Source organism: Bacillus rossius, chromosome 3 (assembly GCF_032445375.1).
Source record: "Bacillus rossius redtenbacheri isolate Brsri chromosome 3, Brsri_v3, whole genome shotgun sequence".
In the NCBI taxonomy this organism is placed as follows: Eukaryota; Metazoa; Arthropoda; class Insecta; order Phasmatodea; family Bacillidae; genus Bacillus; species Bacillus rossius.
In genome coordinates, this window is record NC_086332.1 from 16,836,639 (window position 1) to 16,855,170 (window position 18,532).

The following is an 18,532-nucleotide window of genomic DNA, read 5'->3' on the forward strand; positions in this document are numbered from 1 at the left end:
AGACTTGCGCTAAGAGGCGCTATAAGCACCAGCAAGCGCTGCACTCCACATCCAGCCTCGCTAGCACAGGTACAGCCCTGACTAGGCGGGTCCCTTGAAGAGAAACACCCCTCCCTCGTTCGCGCTCATGAATAAAAGAGGCGCGAGCAAAAACCGACGCGAAATATCGCGGAGATTCAGGGCGCTAGGAGGGAGCAGAGTCTACCAGACAATTTTATTGCGTCTAGACAGCAGTTTTCTGAGACGGTGGCGCTGCGGGAAAGTGTGAGAGTGAACTTTTCCAAAAAAAAAAAAAAAAGCTAGGGTTTTTTGAAAGTATTCAACCCAAGCGGAAGATAAAAAAAATAAACACGTTATTATTTTTTTCTATCGCTGTCACAATAGAACGTTACCAATGTGTGTGTATTATTTTATTTTAAAGTTAAATCGGTTTGAACCAACTGCGCCTCATGTTGTTTATCGATTAAGTTATAGCATTATTGACATATGTTACTTCAACGGTATTAGTAGAAATGCAGTTATTTCCGCAAATTAATTTAATACGAAATGCCAATCACTTAACAAGGAAAACTGTTTGTAGCAATCCGGCACTATTAACTTACCGCAATCATTTAAATTGTAATGGTCTATAAAAAAAAAACCAAGATGGTAACTTCGGTTAAACTTGCCGACTTTTGAGTAGCCGAACTTCCGAACTTCAACACAATGAGAAAAAAAATACGCTGTCCACACTTTTTGCATAGTTAAATGACAAAGTTGAATTTTTATCATTTTTGTGCAGTACGGATGATAAAAACCAAATGAAATAAATGGCTGGATGTTTTTAGGTATACAGACAATCCTGATGGCTATGGCAAGATAAGTTTTAAATATTTCAGAAAAAAATTAACTTATTTAGCCTTTTAAAATTACAAAAATTGTAAGGATTTTAAATTTTTTTTTCTGAAAGAAAGTAAACCATATTACACAGCCGCCAGTAAAATTTACTTCAAAACTAAAAAAGTTCCAGTTTTAAATTCCATTTCATTCTCCTTATCCACACTACACGAAAACGTTAAAAATACAAATTTGCCAGCTAATAAAGCAAAAAGTATGAGAAATAATATATATGTTTTTCATTTTGTGAAAGTTCAGCCATTAAAAAAAGTAGTCAAGTTTAACCGTGTGGTACGTTAAAATAAAATAATGACCTAGTTAGGACATACCCCTTAAGTTTTATTAAACTATCAACAGAAGTAAGTACCAATGGGTAAGAGGCAAAATGGAATATCTTCCCGGAAATTGATAGGCAAAAAGCCAAAAGCAAAAAAAAAAAATATATTTTTCTTCGGTTTCTGTTAGTAATGATTGCAATCATCTGCCCAAAGAACAGTTAGTTGCGGAAACTACTCGAAGGTCCAAAAGACTCGTAAGAAGAATCTACGAAAGATGTGCCATCAGGGAATTTAAAACTACTGGTAGCGCACCGTAATCACAGACACGCCAATATCGGAAGATAACGCGAAAAGTGTGAGCAGATTCACAACTTTGCTTAGTAGCACTTATCGCAAGTCACGTAAAATACTTTGAAACTAAACCAACAAACCTATATGATAACAGTATGAAAAAATAGTGGTTTTTGTGCAAAAAGCGTGTTACGACGCGAACGCAGCAAAAAAAATTAGCACAATGCAGCGTATCGCAATGTTGCCAGATTTACGGTGATTGCCCTTTCTAAAATTATGATGTGTCGAGTAGATATTGGTCTGTAATTGAAACATAACTCCATTAGTAGCCATAAAAATAAAAAATGCAAAACAGTTACTTATTGCTGCCATTCGATTCATGTGCTTTTTCCATTACACGGAATAATTTAAAGGTAACATAAAATAGCGTGCTTTTTGCGCAGATATAGAAGTTCCCTGTGACCGGTAGGGAAATCCACCCTCGGAGGATCTGGCAAACACTGGCGGACCGTGTCGCAAGAGCGGAGAAGGCGGCAGTTTCGGAAGTAGGTCAGAGTGCCGCGGATTCGCAAGTTCCCGATGGGAGCTGCGCGCACCATCCAGAAGTTTCTTTAATAAAGAGAACTGGGTCGGCAGCAGGTCCTCCCGCCAGCTCCGCGGCGTCCGAGCAGACGTAGCGTCGCCGAGGCCGGTCGATGCGTCCCGAGGCGCCGGGGGGCGTCGAACCCCGGACGCCGCTCGAAGCTAGCGGCCCGCTGCTCGGCTCCGTGGCCACATTGGAAAAAAAAAATTGGTTGTCTGTAAAGTCGGTTTACGGACGATAGTTTAACGTGACAACGTCATAACAAAACATTGATGAAAAATGATTGCATACTTTTATGAATAAAATTGAATCAGTTTTATTAAATTATCACTATTTTGTATGGATACAAAGAAGGAGTGAAATTAAATCTACAATTTAATTGATAAATTACTTTTATTTGCAGTCATTAATTCAAATATGTTTATTACTTTAACGAATAGATTATTTTAACTATAACTTTTATACATGTTTGCTATTTAACTTCTTCCAATCTGTGTTATTCTGTTAAGGATAGGACGATGATAGGAAAAGTAGGAAACGAATGGGAGTGTTTCAAGTTTAATCAAACCGATGTTTGTTCCAATCGAGTGGAAGAGAGATAGATGCAGCGCAAGCGTACAATGAGTGTAACGAGACACAGCGTAACGGGACAATGTGCTTAACTGGACACTTTTTCGTGCGTGTAGCCGGCGTTCGTCGATTTATTAGACGTTGTCACGTCAAAAAATGCGACGGCTAAGCTTCGTGGTTCCTTAATTAACTGTGACATACACAAATAATCTAGACCTCTTCCTGATAGACAGGCATTTCTTAAATCTTATCCGAGAGTCAGACACACGTGAATTCATATAAATTTTAACACTGATGTATCTTATATATTCTGTACAGTGATCAATAAATACCAAATGTGGAAATGTGATGAAGTAAAGAAAAGAAAGATTAAAAACCCAAGAATAATGCCACTAAAAAGATAACCAGATTTATAATATACGAAGTAACGCTAATTAAGTACCGGTAACAGAACAACACGTGTACGGAACATTCTAAACCAATATCTAAAACAACAGCCGTGTGCACAATGGGGTTTCCCAAAGGTAACATCTAGGATACCATCCGATTTTTTAAAAAATATTATTTATACACATTTAAATTAAAAAGCCGATAGTCTGCCGGGTTCCGGACCGGCATAACAGAGAAATACATGAACCTATTACTGACAAACATGCTTTTCAGTAATATATATATTTTTTAAGTTAGAAGAAAAACCATGGAATGTGAATTTCCTCTAATTAAAGGCATACCTGATATTTTTCAAAAGTATTTTCTCCTCATTTGAGAAAAAAAAACGTCTAATTATTTTTGGAATAAGAATGTTTATTTAAAGTTAATACTTCAATACTTTATTGCATACGTGTGTTTCAACATACATATCTCTGAATATCTTTCTTCCCTGTCATTTTCTATGCGTGTTTCGAACTTTTATTTTCAGGTCGATCCGTTGATAAATCAACTCTTAAATCAGCCAAGACGTATTTTTTTTATTAGGTACTTACTTCGAATTCTTTAGAAACCTTGTACCAAATTACAAGTTTCTAACTTAAAAAATTACGTACGTCCCATACAAACTTTCGTCCCTTATTTTGCCCCTTTGAGGGATGGATTTTCAAAAATCCTATCGTTATACAAGAAACTCCAATGCAAAATCTCATGTTTCTAGACCCACTGGTTTAAGCTGTGCGTTGACAGTCAGTCAGTGCTAGAGTTTTATTAAGTAAATAATATTTTTTTTTCAATACGTCTGTGAGAATATTTTGCTTTCCAAACAGTGTCTAGCAAATTATTCTAGTAGCTGCAAACAAAGACGGCCGATGCACGACAAAAAGGCTACCTAAAAATATTTCTTCGTTGAAAGATTGCTTAGGAGTGCCAGATCCGGTCCTTGTGCCTCTGTAAATGTATTATATATATATATATATATATATATATATAAAGTACATATACACATAGATCGTTTAGTGAAAAAGTAAACGCTGTTCGTGATACTTTTACAGTACCACTTCATTAATATATATTTTTTCCTAATGCGATAAACACCCTCCGTCATCAAATCAGCAAACTGTGTTGTGAAAAAATGTCTGAAAAATAATAATTTAATAATATTTAACTTAAATTTTTATAAACGCAACAGAACGATTCCTACCTTCATCTCCTTCAAGATGACGTCTTGCCTCGTTGGCCTGTTCAAGATGTTCCGGAACTTGAATATGTTTTTCTGTAACAGAACAGGAGAATAGATCAGGTCCTGCAACACGTTACCAACGTGCCAGAAACTCTCACAGTGACAAGTAATAATAATGTGTACAAAACAGATTCGTACAAAAATATAATATGTAGAGAAAATAAAATTATATCTAGTATGGTGTATTATAGCTAGTACGTGTGTATTACTATGACTTTTACCAGACAATGAACGCATAAACCTGGCTAACATATGGGTTCAAATACTTTATGTTATTACGGAAAAGTCGATAAAAATTAATTAAATAAAATAATTTTAAAAATGTTGCTTTTGAAGATTTTAAAAGGCTTTCAATAGGAAATATTATATGTTGAATTGACATACATTTATAATCATACTATTTTTAGACAAATTATTTTACGATTAATTTAATCTGCTTGCTGAAATGATATTGCCAATGATGGGTCGCTCACACTTTAACTGTACTAATCTTAAATTTTAAAACTAAATGTACATATGTATTTTAAAAATAATAATAAATAACACATTTTAAACATTCTCAGTGGTTATAATTATGTTACAAAATTGAGCAATTAGGAATCATTATAAATTTCTGAGATTTTTTTTTCTTCCAACTAGTGCTACTGTGATTTTTGTACATAATTATGAGAGCATCTCATTCTACTTCTTTCTACTAGTTAATTTGAGATACAAACAACATACGTGCCACTGACAAAATACAAAATAATTAACGTTTTCAGTTATTTTTACGGTTAGAAAAATATTATGAGGTGATTGATTCTGTTACTGACTAAAAACCTTCAAATGCATGTTGTAAAGGTTTTTTTTTAATAAAAGAAGATTGCTTTAACCTAACAGCAGTTTTCACCCTATAAATCCGCCAATGCTTCAAAATAAGATTTCATAAAGCGGTGCCGTAATATTAGAAGGAGAATCGGCAGCACCAATCCCGTCACACAAAAAAATAAATGTTTACTTTTATGTGTGTATGTAGGCGCTAGATTTTTCATCGCTGACCATTAAAGGCGCTTTTGAAAATAAACTCACATATCTCGAGTCTTCCTGCTTCGCCGCGGCCGCTGCACAAGCAGGAAGATTCCCGTAAACACTTCAAATAGTACGTGGTATTCGGTGTGCTGCTTGAATCGCGACGGACGCCACGCGAATAAAATTATTTCCTAACCAAATAACAAATCCTTCTCATATAAGACGCCAGTACCTACCACAGAATTCGCGGGGCGAGACATATTATTTGATCGTAACGATTTTCCACATCCATCGCGTCTTGGGCGCGACTTTACCGAAACGCGTTTCCAAAATTTTGTCTTCGGATGATATTTCGACTTTTGCATTGGTAATATTATTAGAGTCATTCGTGTACTCGTCAAAGTTTTATTTATTTATTTTTTCCTTCAAAAAAATCTGAAATGTGTTCCTGCACATAGGGTGATTCATACGGAGTGTTTGTGAGGGCCATAAACCACAACCATCGTCACGAGGAGCAAAAACGCCTGCAAGGAGTCCGTCGCGACGGTAACTGTGTCGCGAGGGCAGCCGGCGACATAGTCCTCGAACCAGGGGCGGCGAGCCACTGCCGACGGCGCGCTATCCTCGAGGTTTGGAAACAAGAGGAACCAGGTCCAGACAGATGCTTCCTTCCTCGGTGGTCCACCCGCCGCCCGAGAGCGTCGAGGCGCCGGGTGCTGGCCCCCCACCCCCGCCGGCAGGTGTTCACGGCGGTACCTACTGGCAGGACATGAACTCACCGAGGTTATTGTACTAATACTTAAAAACTCCTTGCTGCCACCTCCCTCTCTCTCTCTCTCTCTCTCTCTCTCTCTGATAGATAAAATCTCAATGAAAGATATTTTGAATTCTTAACTTTCTTGCAGTTAAGATCATTTCTGATGTAAATAACGTATTTTTGTTATTTCACTGATAATGAATTAATTTATAATTGACAAATTTAGTTATTATATATTTTTAAAGTGTTTTTTTGTCATGCGTTTGTTTGTGTTGGCCCAGTTTATTGTTGTGTTATTATTGTGTTTTGTGTATGTTATTGTTATTTTTTTTGTAATATTCGTTAAGTGCCCACCTGTTAAAGGCTCTGACTGTTGGAAGGCACTCAAATAATAATAATAAATTATATATACACGTAAACCACTTATTATGGCGTGTTATGAGGTTGATTGGGCAAGACATGGAGGTTTCAGTAATTTTATGTGTAGCGTTAAAATCATATATCTGTATGTATGTATGTATGTATGTATGTATGTGGGTGTGTATATATATGTGTGTGTGTGTGTGTATATATATATATATATATCCTGTACAATATATCGTACTGTGTCAATCTGCTGTACAACGATGGAACCATGATGATTTTAACGCTTCACATAAAATAACTGAAACCTCCATGTCTTGCCCAATCAACCTCATAACACGTAATAATAATAATTGGTTAACGTAGATGGGAACACGCATATCGATACAAGGGTGTGGCAGGATACAGACTTCCGCACTTTTCTCTTTTCTATCATATTCAAGGATTAATTAACACAAGGTAACGGTTACTTTTTTTAATCGTGATAGCAGATCACAAGTTTGAGTTATTAACTATTAGAATTTCAATGATTAGACCTACTGTTTACATTAAAAGTAATTTAGATACTTGTAATTAATTATTCCGCAACAATGATGTTTACAAATGATTGTATTCTTTTTCAGAATTTGAAGCTCAATGGGTTGAGATCATGGGCCTCTCTGGTAAGTAAGTTTAGGGGGAGGGGGGACATGGGGTGTAAATATATTTGGTGAATAGAAGTAAAAATATCCAAATAGAATGTATTGTATGTAATGTAATGATAATAATAGTAACAATGTAATGATTATAATGTAATGTTGAATTAAGAATTGTGTATAAACATGCCACGAAACCATGAAATTCCAAAGAGAAAACAAGTTGGATAAAAACCATGCCTTGTCGCTTCTGTAAGGTACTGATGCAGTGTTCAAAGTTTACCTCAAACAGAATATAAACTTGTAATGAATCGAAACAGCATATAAATTTGTCTCTGTATCCCGTCCCTTTGTCCCCTCCCCAAGGAATTTTTGGAGGGGACATGTCCCCCCCCCCCCATCCCCCCCGCCAGATAGGCCCATGATCGAGATACAACGTTGGGAACATATTCCTCATCACTAGAATAATCATTATCACTGTAGGACGCATGGAAACTGTTTATTGAGTTCCATGACTGCTTATAATTTAATTGCTTTTTTAAAATAAAAGTGATACTTTATTATGATAAATTGTTTATCTCTCAAATTCTTAAGTAATTACTTTTGCATAAGTGTTTTATGACATTTCTGTTTTCAAGGCAATTCCTGTGGACATTTTACTGAATAGGCAATGAAAATTATAGTTTGTTGCAAACTTTTGTCGGCCACATAGACGGTACAAATCGTCTGTTATTTTTACAGATATTCAGGCTTCTATTATAATTTTTTTTTTTTTTAGCTAATAATGTCTCTGTCACTCACTAAAGGTTAATTTTTTGGAATTACACCGTTGGATAGTGCATAAAAAATACCTTCTATATAAATAAATTTTTGAAGTAATTCTTCTTAAAATATCGAAATAAATAAAAATCAAATGCGAGCGAATCTTTCAGTACTCGCGAGAGATGTGTAACTTCTAACCTCGATAACAGCAGAATCCATGTTGTCCATGTTGTGAATACACTTATTATAATACGAAACTCGGACACGGAATTTAATTAAGAATTCCTTAAAATAATGCCCGTCGTGATAAATATACGCAAATAGTGTTGTCAACTACATTTCTTGACGCGAATGACACGTAGTTTAATAATTCGTTGCCGGAGCAGCCACGTCGATTATCGACTCATTTTATTAGCAGACCGAAATGTTAAACTATATAATGAAACGGCTCCGGTCAGGTGAAAAAGCCTTGAAAAAATACAAAAAAAAAACCGGTTTTGGACCTGATTTTCGACAAAGGAATTTTATTTAAATATTGCCCATCTTGTTAAAATTCATTTAACAGTTAATACTATAAAGTTTCTCTTTGGGTTTGTGAACTTGGTTTCGCGCCATCTGCCACAGTTGACAGCACCGTTGTTACACACTTCCGTTTCACGCGACTTCCGGTCCATTCACGAAATTACTCCCTCCAAGTGCGGTATACCGAGAGCCAAGACGTAAATCCAACATGGCGGCAGGCGACAGGCGCAAGAGGCGTGCGCGCGGACGCCGACACTCTTCCGCCCGGGGGCCGAAGCGCCCTACATTCGGGGCGAAGGCAAACGAAAGGGACGTAAATAATATTTTTTTTCCGCGTCGGCGAATCTCCCTTCGCTTCGTGGGACAGGCGTCGGAAAAGATGCCGGCGCTCGTCGGACCCCGCGATGAACGACGTCCATTTGCATTGGCGAGAGGACAGCTGCCAGCGGGGCTCACGGCGCTTCCCTTCCGCATCCGGCGGCGGCAAACAAAGGAAGGAGACATTGTGGCGGCTGGAAGAGATTGAAATGGTTTGAGCAACAACTTATCGTCATCAGAGACCTTGACAAGGTGAACGGAAGCTCATGGATCACCCTTGATGGAAGAAGGAATGGGTGAGAAGGAAACGGGAGTGTCCCGAGAGAACAAACCGGCGCGTGGAAACGTCAGCCATGTTTCTAATTTGCGAAAAATCCGGGTTCCACCACCTCGCCAGGAATCGAACACTGGCCCAGTTGAGAAGCAAGGCATTTTTTTCTAAAATAAAAAAAGAAAAGAAAGTATTTTATAAATGTTTGTCTTGATATTTGTTCATTTCCAAAAATACAATACCCATTTTAATGACTTATTATTAAAAGAGTGACATGCGGTTCTCATTTGATTTTTCATTGACTATGTGGTCGATTTCTGAGAATTTATGACGGATACAAAATTTTCATCCATGAATTCTAAGAAAGCACGGAATTCAATAAACAGTGCCCATGCAAGTTCTACAATGATAATGGTTATGCTAGTAATGAGGAATGTTACCAACGTTGTATCTCAACCCATTGATCTTCAAATTCCAGAGGAAAAAGAATCATCTGATAACATTAGTGTTATGGAATAATTAATTACAAGTGTTTTAATTACCTGTAATATAATCATCTCAAATCTAATAATTGTAATATATACTTCTAATCTGCTTACACAATTTAAAAAAAAAAAAAAAGATCGTTACAAATGATAGAAAAAGAGTGATGTGCGAAAGTCTGTCTTGCTACACTCGCGTGATGTGCTACTGTATTCCTGTGCTCGAACATAGAGCCCCTTTTGCCTAGATGATTTGGGGAAGCCATGAAGTGCTCGTATGAGACTGGAACCCGAGCCCACGGCACAGGAAGCCGCCGTGCATCGAGGAGGAACACCACACAGGTCGGCCTCACCGAGGCGCTCAATGCCCCAGGCGTTCAAGTCTCGTCACCGGACGGGATGATCACGTCCCGAAGGTAGGCTTGCGCTGGGCCTAAACGCATCCACGGCACGACGGAACATATTTGAGAATTTTTGACGTGACAACGTCTAATGAATCGATGAACGCCGGCTGCACGCACGAAAAAAAAATGAACTCATCGTCCCGTTACGCAGATTGTCCCGTTACGACGTGTCCCGTTACGCTCATTGTACGCTTGCGCCGCATCTATCTCTCTTCCACTCGATTGGAACAACCATCGATTTGACTTTTTCGAGGCACATTAAACTTGAAACACTCCCATTAGTTTCCTACTTTTCCTATCATCGTCCTATCCTTAACAGAATAACACAGATTGGAAGAAGTTAAATAGCAAACATGTGTAAAAGTTATAGTTAAACAAATTTATTCGTTAAAGTAATAAACATATTTGAATTAATGAGTGCAAATAAAAGTAAATTTATCAATTAAATTGTAGATTTCATTTCACTCCTTCTTTGTATCCATACAAAATAGTGATAATTCAATAAAAATGATTCAATTTTATTAATAAAAGTATGCAATCATTTCATCAATGTTTTGTTATGACGTTGTCACGTTAAACTATCGTCCGTAAACCGACTTTACAGACAACCAATCTTTTTTTATGTGTTAAATAATACTGCTCTCACTTTACCGCATCGTGCCTATCGGAATTAAAAATATTTATTTGGACACACATAATTGATATTTTCACTGTTTGTCATGGAATAAACTCAAGAATACAAAAACAGGAAATATAAAATAAAAACGTAAACCCACAGAGTACGAGCCAAAGTCAGCGGATGTCGAACAGTTGGACCCAACAATGAACCGAAACACACAACGACGACAGTACCGAGGAACACAGTAGTTTTCCTATGACAAAACAGTTGTTGAATGTGTTCGTCGGTGTCGTCCATAATAACCTGTTTGGTCTCATCATTGTGTTCGTATGTTTGCTGCACTGTGTCTTTCTCGTCGTTGTTAGTCGACTGTGTTCGTACGTCCTGTTAATCTATTCATGATTAAACAAGGTAATGTGAGACTGGGCCTTAATTTGTATTATAAGACCAAGAATACCCCTTCAGAATGGTTCCGACACTTCACTGGTCGTCTTTCCCTGACTTCACCCTCTCACCCTCCCCAGGATGTATCATACCCACTATTTTCCCCAGCTTCCAGCCACCTCTCCCTTCCGCGCACAATCATTTCCCCTTCCTCGCTGGAGGCGAGACGTCATCAGAGGCGCCGAACTTAACCTCGTTAGCGAGTGCGAGCCAGATTGCTCGGAAGTGTCGACGGAAATGGCTTCGCCAAGACTTCCGCCTCACCCGGATTCTCACACCCTCCTCCACTTCCATCACCCTCGTTTCTTTTCATCTCCTTCCTCCCCGTGGCCGCGATACGCCCTGCGGAGGGGTCGTTGGCTCGGGAGGGGGGTGGTCGACAGAAGCTGCAGATGAGAGATGCTCCAGTTTCTCCTGCTCCCTGACCGGCCGCCATGGAGGAACAAATATGTCGCCGGGTGTCACCCCATAGAGATATTGTTCTATGGAGAGGCTATATGTACTTAAAGTTGAAGTCACTCTGACTAGCCAAGCAAATAAAGGCCTATACTAGAAGTTTCATTATTGAAAAAAAAATCTGTAGAAAGGATAATAAACATTCCATCATGAATAAGTGATGGTAAACAAATATGTGAAGAACACATCAGCAAGGAATCAGCCTTAAAATCAATTAAAATTTAAAAAAAATTCGCTATCCAAATATGGGAAAGAGGTGCGAGGATCATTCCCATTTACAATTTAATTATTAACATGGTATATATTGCACACACCAACTTCCTAACATCTTATCTCCATGTGTAGCCAGGTTCTCCTACATGACTGCAAAGCGAGTGAGGAAAAACGGATGTTTTTGAAACGGAGCGCACTGACCTGAAAGTATGCCTAACTTAAGCCTAAAAACGGCGCAGCAATAAATACCACAACCACCATCGTTACGAGAAGAAAGATAAGATACTTCAACTATGAAATTTTCACGTTTTGTTGATAAAAATAGTGCACGGAAAACAAACTGTTGGTATATATATATATATATATATATATATATATATATATATATACTCAATTAGGAATTTATTAATAACAGGTTGCTACAAGGGTAAACGGGTATAGCTATACAATAATAAATTGTTCACATGCAGGACCGTCGATAGAAACTTGCACTTTTTTTTTCTTTTTCGTAGCCCCTTCTCCTTTCTTAAACCTGACATTAAAAAGAGAAATCTTAAGACTGTAAAAGTTACCAGCAATAACAGTTAAATTTGACCCGCGCGCATCGCATAACTTGTAAAGTTTCGAATAAATGATGTAAGCAATATGACCTGTAATTTCCGACCAACTAACAGGGTAAATTAACACATAAACGCTTCTCCCTTATTTTTTTCAGCCAATCCTTATCGATAGTCCCGAACGCCTGGAATGTGGATATAAATCCTTTTGAAAACCTGAATTTTTTTTAAAAAAAAGTCAAGTAGTAATGATGGTGACTTGGGTTTGATCCCAACTACCCACCATCACTCAAAAGTATGAACACCGTGTCAGTTGACGTGGTGGTGGGGGGAATAGGGGGAATATACCTACCCCTTGAAACTATGAAAAAAAATTTGGTTGTCTGTAAAGTCGGTTTACGGACGATAGTTTAACGTGACAACGTCATAACAAAACATTGATAAATTAATTGCATACTTTTATGAATAAAATTGAATATTTTTATTTTATTAATAAAAGAATAAATACTTGAAATTATACTAGTCATCATATTTTAAAATGCAAGAATAATTAACCTTTATTGCCGTAATTGTTGTTGTAATAAGCAATGAAAACCACATTAACTTTTCACTTCACTTTATAAACAGTCGACGAAACAGTTCACGTGTAGATGACTTGTAATTAATTTTAAAAACTGGCGTTTAGCTATAAAGTTTAAATATAATTTTAAAACAAGTTTTCATATAAATAAATTGTATTCAAATATCTATCATCAATTATATGAATCACCATAGTTTTTTAGTTAATTGTAAGAACCTATTATTACTGCACTCGCCGACAGCGTAGCGGAACACAGCGTAACGGAACAATGTGCGTAACGGGACACTTTTTCTTGCCTTCCGCCGGCGTTCATCGATTTATTAGACGTTGTAACGTCAAAAAAGTGCGATATCTCGGTGAAAGCAGTATTATATTTTGGGCGATGCAAGGTGAGCTGTTGCAACACCTGGAATCACAAACCACAAAGGCAATCATGCGTGGTGAGAATGATAATGTAACTGTTGTTAACGTAAGTTCTTTTTTTTTTTTTTTTACAAAAAATCTTCTTATTATAAAATTCCCTCCCAAAATAAATTTCTGAATCCACCACTGATCTTGCAGTCGCTGTAGCTCTAAGCATCTGTGCATACCCAAGGGTCACAGAAGACACCTAACCACATGATTTGCGTAAACTTTACTGTCGAGCCGGAAAGCCGCGCGAAATTCCTGATTGGCTGAAGGGTTGATTGACCTCCGCGCAACCGTCCACGAGCGAATCACAGCTTTGCCCGCGGGAGGTAGGGGGGGGGGGGGGAGAAATGCGCATGTGCAAAAAGACACAGAGCCAGGGGAGAGGGAAAAACTATGCTTGAAATAAATAAAACATCGAAACGCGTGGTTTCCGCAGTGCAGGAAATCGATTCGCCAATAGCGTTCACGAGCATGGACCCTAGCGGCTGTAAGCACTGCCAGCAGATACATTCTCCAAGCCGAGCGCTTACCTGCCCAGCGAGATGAAGTGCAGGAAATAAATAAGACAGGAGTCTTAAAAATAAATAAAACTACCATCGTGCGCTTTACTGGAAAGGTAGTGTATACTTAATATCAGTTTCATGTACCTGTTACATGTAGGTTTTTTCCCTTCTCAATATCTCTCTAGTCACTCCATTTAATCTAGAGAGATATTGTTCTCAAATGCCTGAAAATGTCCGATGAAAATTTGCGTAGCTTTATTTTGGTGTCTAACGTCTCAAACTTTTTTTTTTTAAATAATTCTGACATTGAAAGTAAGTAAAAATAATTTTTCATACAGATATAATAATTATGTCACTCCTGCGGCGAGGCTAGGATTTATCTTCGGCCGGTAGAACCGGGGGGGGGGGGGGGGAAGTTTGAGTTGAAGGGGAGAAAAATGTTGATGTTTTCTGCCAAAATTTATAGAAGCACTTTGCGATTTTTTGGTGCATGCTTTATTTATAGCTTGGAAGCCTGCGAAGAATGCTTTTTGCATACAAACAAGTCAGAAATCCCTAAACAAAACAAAAAAGTACTGGACTTACGACTGCACTTCTTGAGTGAGAAGGGGGTGAGGAATAACACGATGTATTCTCCATGAATATGCATCCTGTGTCACGCAGGAGCCAGAAGCCCAGAAAAAGTCATGGCTGTAGCGTGTTAGCGAGTCAGCATGACAGAGCGACGCCCGCTGGTGCTTCTAGCGCGGTACTGCCTCTAAGCGCAAGGCTCTGAACTGGCGCGCAGTCTTCTCGTCATGCATGGAGCATAGAGGTATAATAGGTAGAGGGAGCGTTGGCTATACCATGACATGTATAACTGTGTGGTCAACACCTATCACGTGACTTAAGGATAATTTGGGCGGGAATTCAAAGTTTGTTTCAGATTCGTAATTACAAAAGCATGAACGTAACGATTCTGTAGGCGTTAGCTGATCATCAAATGAGAGTATTTATACCTTTGGGAGTGTAAGATGTGCTATTCAGAGAAAATAATTTACCAAACATGGTTTTTATCTAAATAAGGCTGGAAAAGACTTGAGTGAAAAATTCAGCAAAGTAGTTAAACAGTTACTTAAGAAGGAAGATGATGTTCCTCTTTATTTTAATGATAATTTAACTATTGTTCCAAAAAACTTTTAAACGTACATGTGTTCTTTGTTTTTAAATTGTAATACATACTATACAAAAAATACTATAACTTTTAAATAGGTTAGTGAGTAGCTGGGTTGATTCTACAAAAAAAAATCAAATAGAAACCACTTTTGATTATAATTTTGAAATTACGAGTAAAATAAATAGTTCCTAAGATAAGTTAAATAATATTACTCTTAATTTAATTAATCAAAATGTTAGAGGTGCTGTCACCCATCTCTCTGTGAGGGATAGCAGGGAGCACCTAGCAGGGTTACTGGCAAATAGATGTAATATTTTTTTTTTCTTTTCAGTTAACTTTGATTTTATTTTGTGAGGTGAATTAATTTGAATTATATGGTGGAAAGTACTCACAAAAAATTGCTAAATTTTCTTTTCTTAGCGTACAGTATGATCAATGTGGTAGATTTTCCAAATAGAATAACATTCTCAACAGCAACAGCTATTGGTAATATATTTAAGAATAACTAAAAATTATCATTCATTTAGTACAGGAGCTATTTTAAATTGTCAGTCTGAACATGATCCACAGGTTTTGAGCATTAATTATAATTTAAGTACGTAATGTAAATAAGTCTATAACAAAAGTTAGATATCAACAAATATATGACAGCTCTCTTAAACTACTATAATTTTCTTTAGTCAAAATCCTGGGAGCCTTTAATGTTTGAATCTGATTCTTACACACTTTATAACAATTTTAAAAAGATTGTATTATTTCATTTCAATGCTTGTTGCCCCATAAAATACTGTAGTACTCCCAAAAAATCTATATATCAAAATGCATGGCAGGGCTGTAGCCAGGATTTTGTGAAGAGGGGGGTCCAGTTTTGTGAAATGGGAGGGGGGTCCAATTTTTCATGAAAAAGGGGGGGGGGGGTTGGTGGGTTAAGTTTTGTTTACATATTTTTCATTGAGTTAAATAAAACTCTGTCACACTAACATCTTAGGAAACACTTCACTTATAGAAGTCCATTACTTACACACATAAATTAAAGTAGTGATTTTGCTAGAGAAAAGACAGCTAAACATTTTAAATTTTGGATTTGTGTGGGAAGAGGGGGGAGGGATGCATTATTGTAGGCCACTATGAGGATTTTTTCAGCAGCAATCGTCCTTAAGTCACGTGTTTTCCGAGCCAACCATGTTGAACACGCATTTGTGACGTCACGCTCTCTCTACCCATATTACCTCTATGGCATGGAGAAACTATGAGATCTGAGCATTAACCATAACATATTATGGCGGGGAAATTAGGATAAAGGTGAATGCCTAATGCAAGTCACTTGAGTGCTTTCGAGAATCTCTACCGGGACGTTTCATGCCTAAAAACTTTTCTGAAAACACTCACGTTTTAACCATATACACTTTTAAAAAAGTACAGTTAAAAAACAAAATGCAGGAACAGAACTACTCATCCGCCCTCAGCATATTCTTAAATACTTTTCATAAACAGACACCACTCGGATATCTTTAGCATGTGTGAAATGAAGTGTTTTTTTTTCTTTTCTGAATCTATGCACACCGTATGTATGCCCAGGTAGACGGGATCTTAGCAAAGATTTCAATTCGATAATCCAGTTAATTCTTCTTAGTCGAAGGCCTCCAAGATATTAAAAGTGGTACTGGACTATTTATTTCGTAAAACCCATTCTATAAATAGTAACGCTCATCACTGACTTTTTTGACTCTAACGCCAAAGATATATGTACACATTGAAGACAAGCGTATCACGAATCACAAATATTAGCCTAATCCATAGAGATGTATATAAAATAGAAAATGGAAGAGTAACAATAGAATAATATTTTAAACACGCTACAGCTACGTAAGTGTAACAGGCCTTAATTATTAAATTAAAATGTTGGTTATGTTCATGATGTTTTAATGAATGCCTTAGGCGCCTTACAGATAACTATGCTTATAATTACTAAAAAAACTTATATCTCAAAAAGTTTAGCTCTAAACAAAAAACGGTTTTAATGTTTTCCTTTTTGGAAATTCAAGTTTGCGTTGATGGGAATTTTTTGATATTTTGCATTTTGTACTTATGCCCTTTTGAAAATCTTATTTTTATTTTTTAAATATATTTATATCTTTGGATTTTATATTTTATTTAAAAAAACCATTTGGTATTTTTGTATTTTATGTTTGTTCGCCCGAGTGTTTTTTTTTTCAACATTTTAAATACTAGGTAAATTAATTCAAGATGTAGTTTCGGACATACGCCATTTCTCGTTTAAGGCGTTTAACTGTATGTCATGACAAACCTCAGTCTGTTTGTGCCTTAAGAAGGGTAAAGATCTCTTTCACGAAACGTCGCAACTGTTCTCTTAGGAATCAATACTGTGTTAGTCTGCGCTATCATCATTGTGGTTTTCAAAATATCTGTTTTTTTTCACTCAACTATTACTTACAGTGTTCGTCTATGCTGTCGTCACTGTTTATTCACATAGCTGGGTTCACCCGTGCGTCTCTGTATAGCCGTTGTTTTCTTTTTCAATTTGTATCTGTTAAGTTTCATCGTTGAGTTATTCTGTTTGCCGTTGTGCACCGTAAATTTTCTTTGTAAATTTACATGAAAATAACTGTATCACTACAAAATAGTGTTACCCCAGTAGCTCCAATATTTAAATTTATTTGCAAACAGTTGTTTGAATAGTATTCCAGTATTAGCTGTGCATATTAAGCACGGTAAAACAAAATAAAACCAAAAGTTAACTTTTCTGTGGCTTTAAAACCAAACAAGTAAAATGTTTATACAATAAATTCAAGCTTGTAAGCACACACATATTTTAACTAAACACACTCATTTAAAATCTTACATTTATTTCACAATATCTTTACCATCGACAGTGTAACCTCTTACATATTTTTTTACTAGTCTATATTTCTATATAATTATTGTACACGGGACTATACGTTTGTTTGAAGGAAATCAACTAAAAAATTACCAGACCAGTTTTACAAATTATATTTCACTGTTATGAAATTACATAATTAATGCTGAACGAACAACATAAGAACACATAAATTTGTTCATTACCGAGGTTAGATGTTACTGCACATATTACGGACACACGAAACTACAGTAAACTCGTGGAATAACATCATGTCAGTATTAAGAAGACTGCGAGTATTCGCTCTACCACTCTGGTTCTGTGGTAGAGCGCCTGCCTTGTGACTTGTAGGACCCAGTTTCGCGCCCCGGCTCCTCCAAGGCGGATTGCTCAGACAAAATTGCGGCATTTTTCTGGTATGAATACAGTCCCTTGCAATAAGTCAGGCTACCAAAGAGACGGTGGGTGGCTTCCAAATGGGGAGCCCGTTTCTTTTCTTAGGGCTCCCATGCGGTGGCCATTCCGGGGGTTTCTCCGGGGTCGCGGAGTTTCGCAAAACTATTTTTTCTTAGTTTTTAGTAATTGTAGCATTGTCATTCCACCATGTTATAAATCAAGCTGAAACAAATATTTAAATATTAATTATTTTTTTTTTGCTTTTGTATGTAAAATATTTTAAATAAGTGTGTATCAGTCAGTAAGTGTTTGTAAATCGATGTTGTATGTTCAACCATTTATTGGTATATATTTTCTTAAAGAATTATTGATATTTAAATTTTAGTCACAAACTATTGACCAATACCTTTGTTATGTAGTATTTTAGACGTTTTCGACGAAAAAAAAATATTTATAAGCACATGAATATAATTTTTGATAAACCATATCGTTTTCAATCAAAATGATCGTCTTTAACAAACACGTATTAT

General features: G+C 36.8%; 1 protein-coding gene across 5 annotated transcripts in view; it reads right to left on the reverse strand.

Moving 5' to 3' along the window:
• Positions 1 to 18,532, reverse strand: part of LOC134530282 (C-Maf-inducing protein-like) — a 344,834-nt gene that overhangs the window by 132,435 nt on the left and 193,867 nt on the right. For all 5 annotated transcript variants that reach the window (XM_063364992.1, XM_063364991.1, XM_063364990.1 and 2 more), the window contains exon 4: positions 4,229 to 4,300. In XM_063364992.1, coding sequence (XP_063221062.1) covers positions 4,229 to 4,300 — 72 coding nt within the window. The remainder of the gene's footprint in view (positions 1 to 4,228; positions 4,301 to 18,532) is intronic.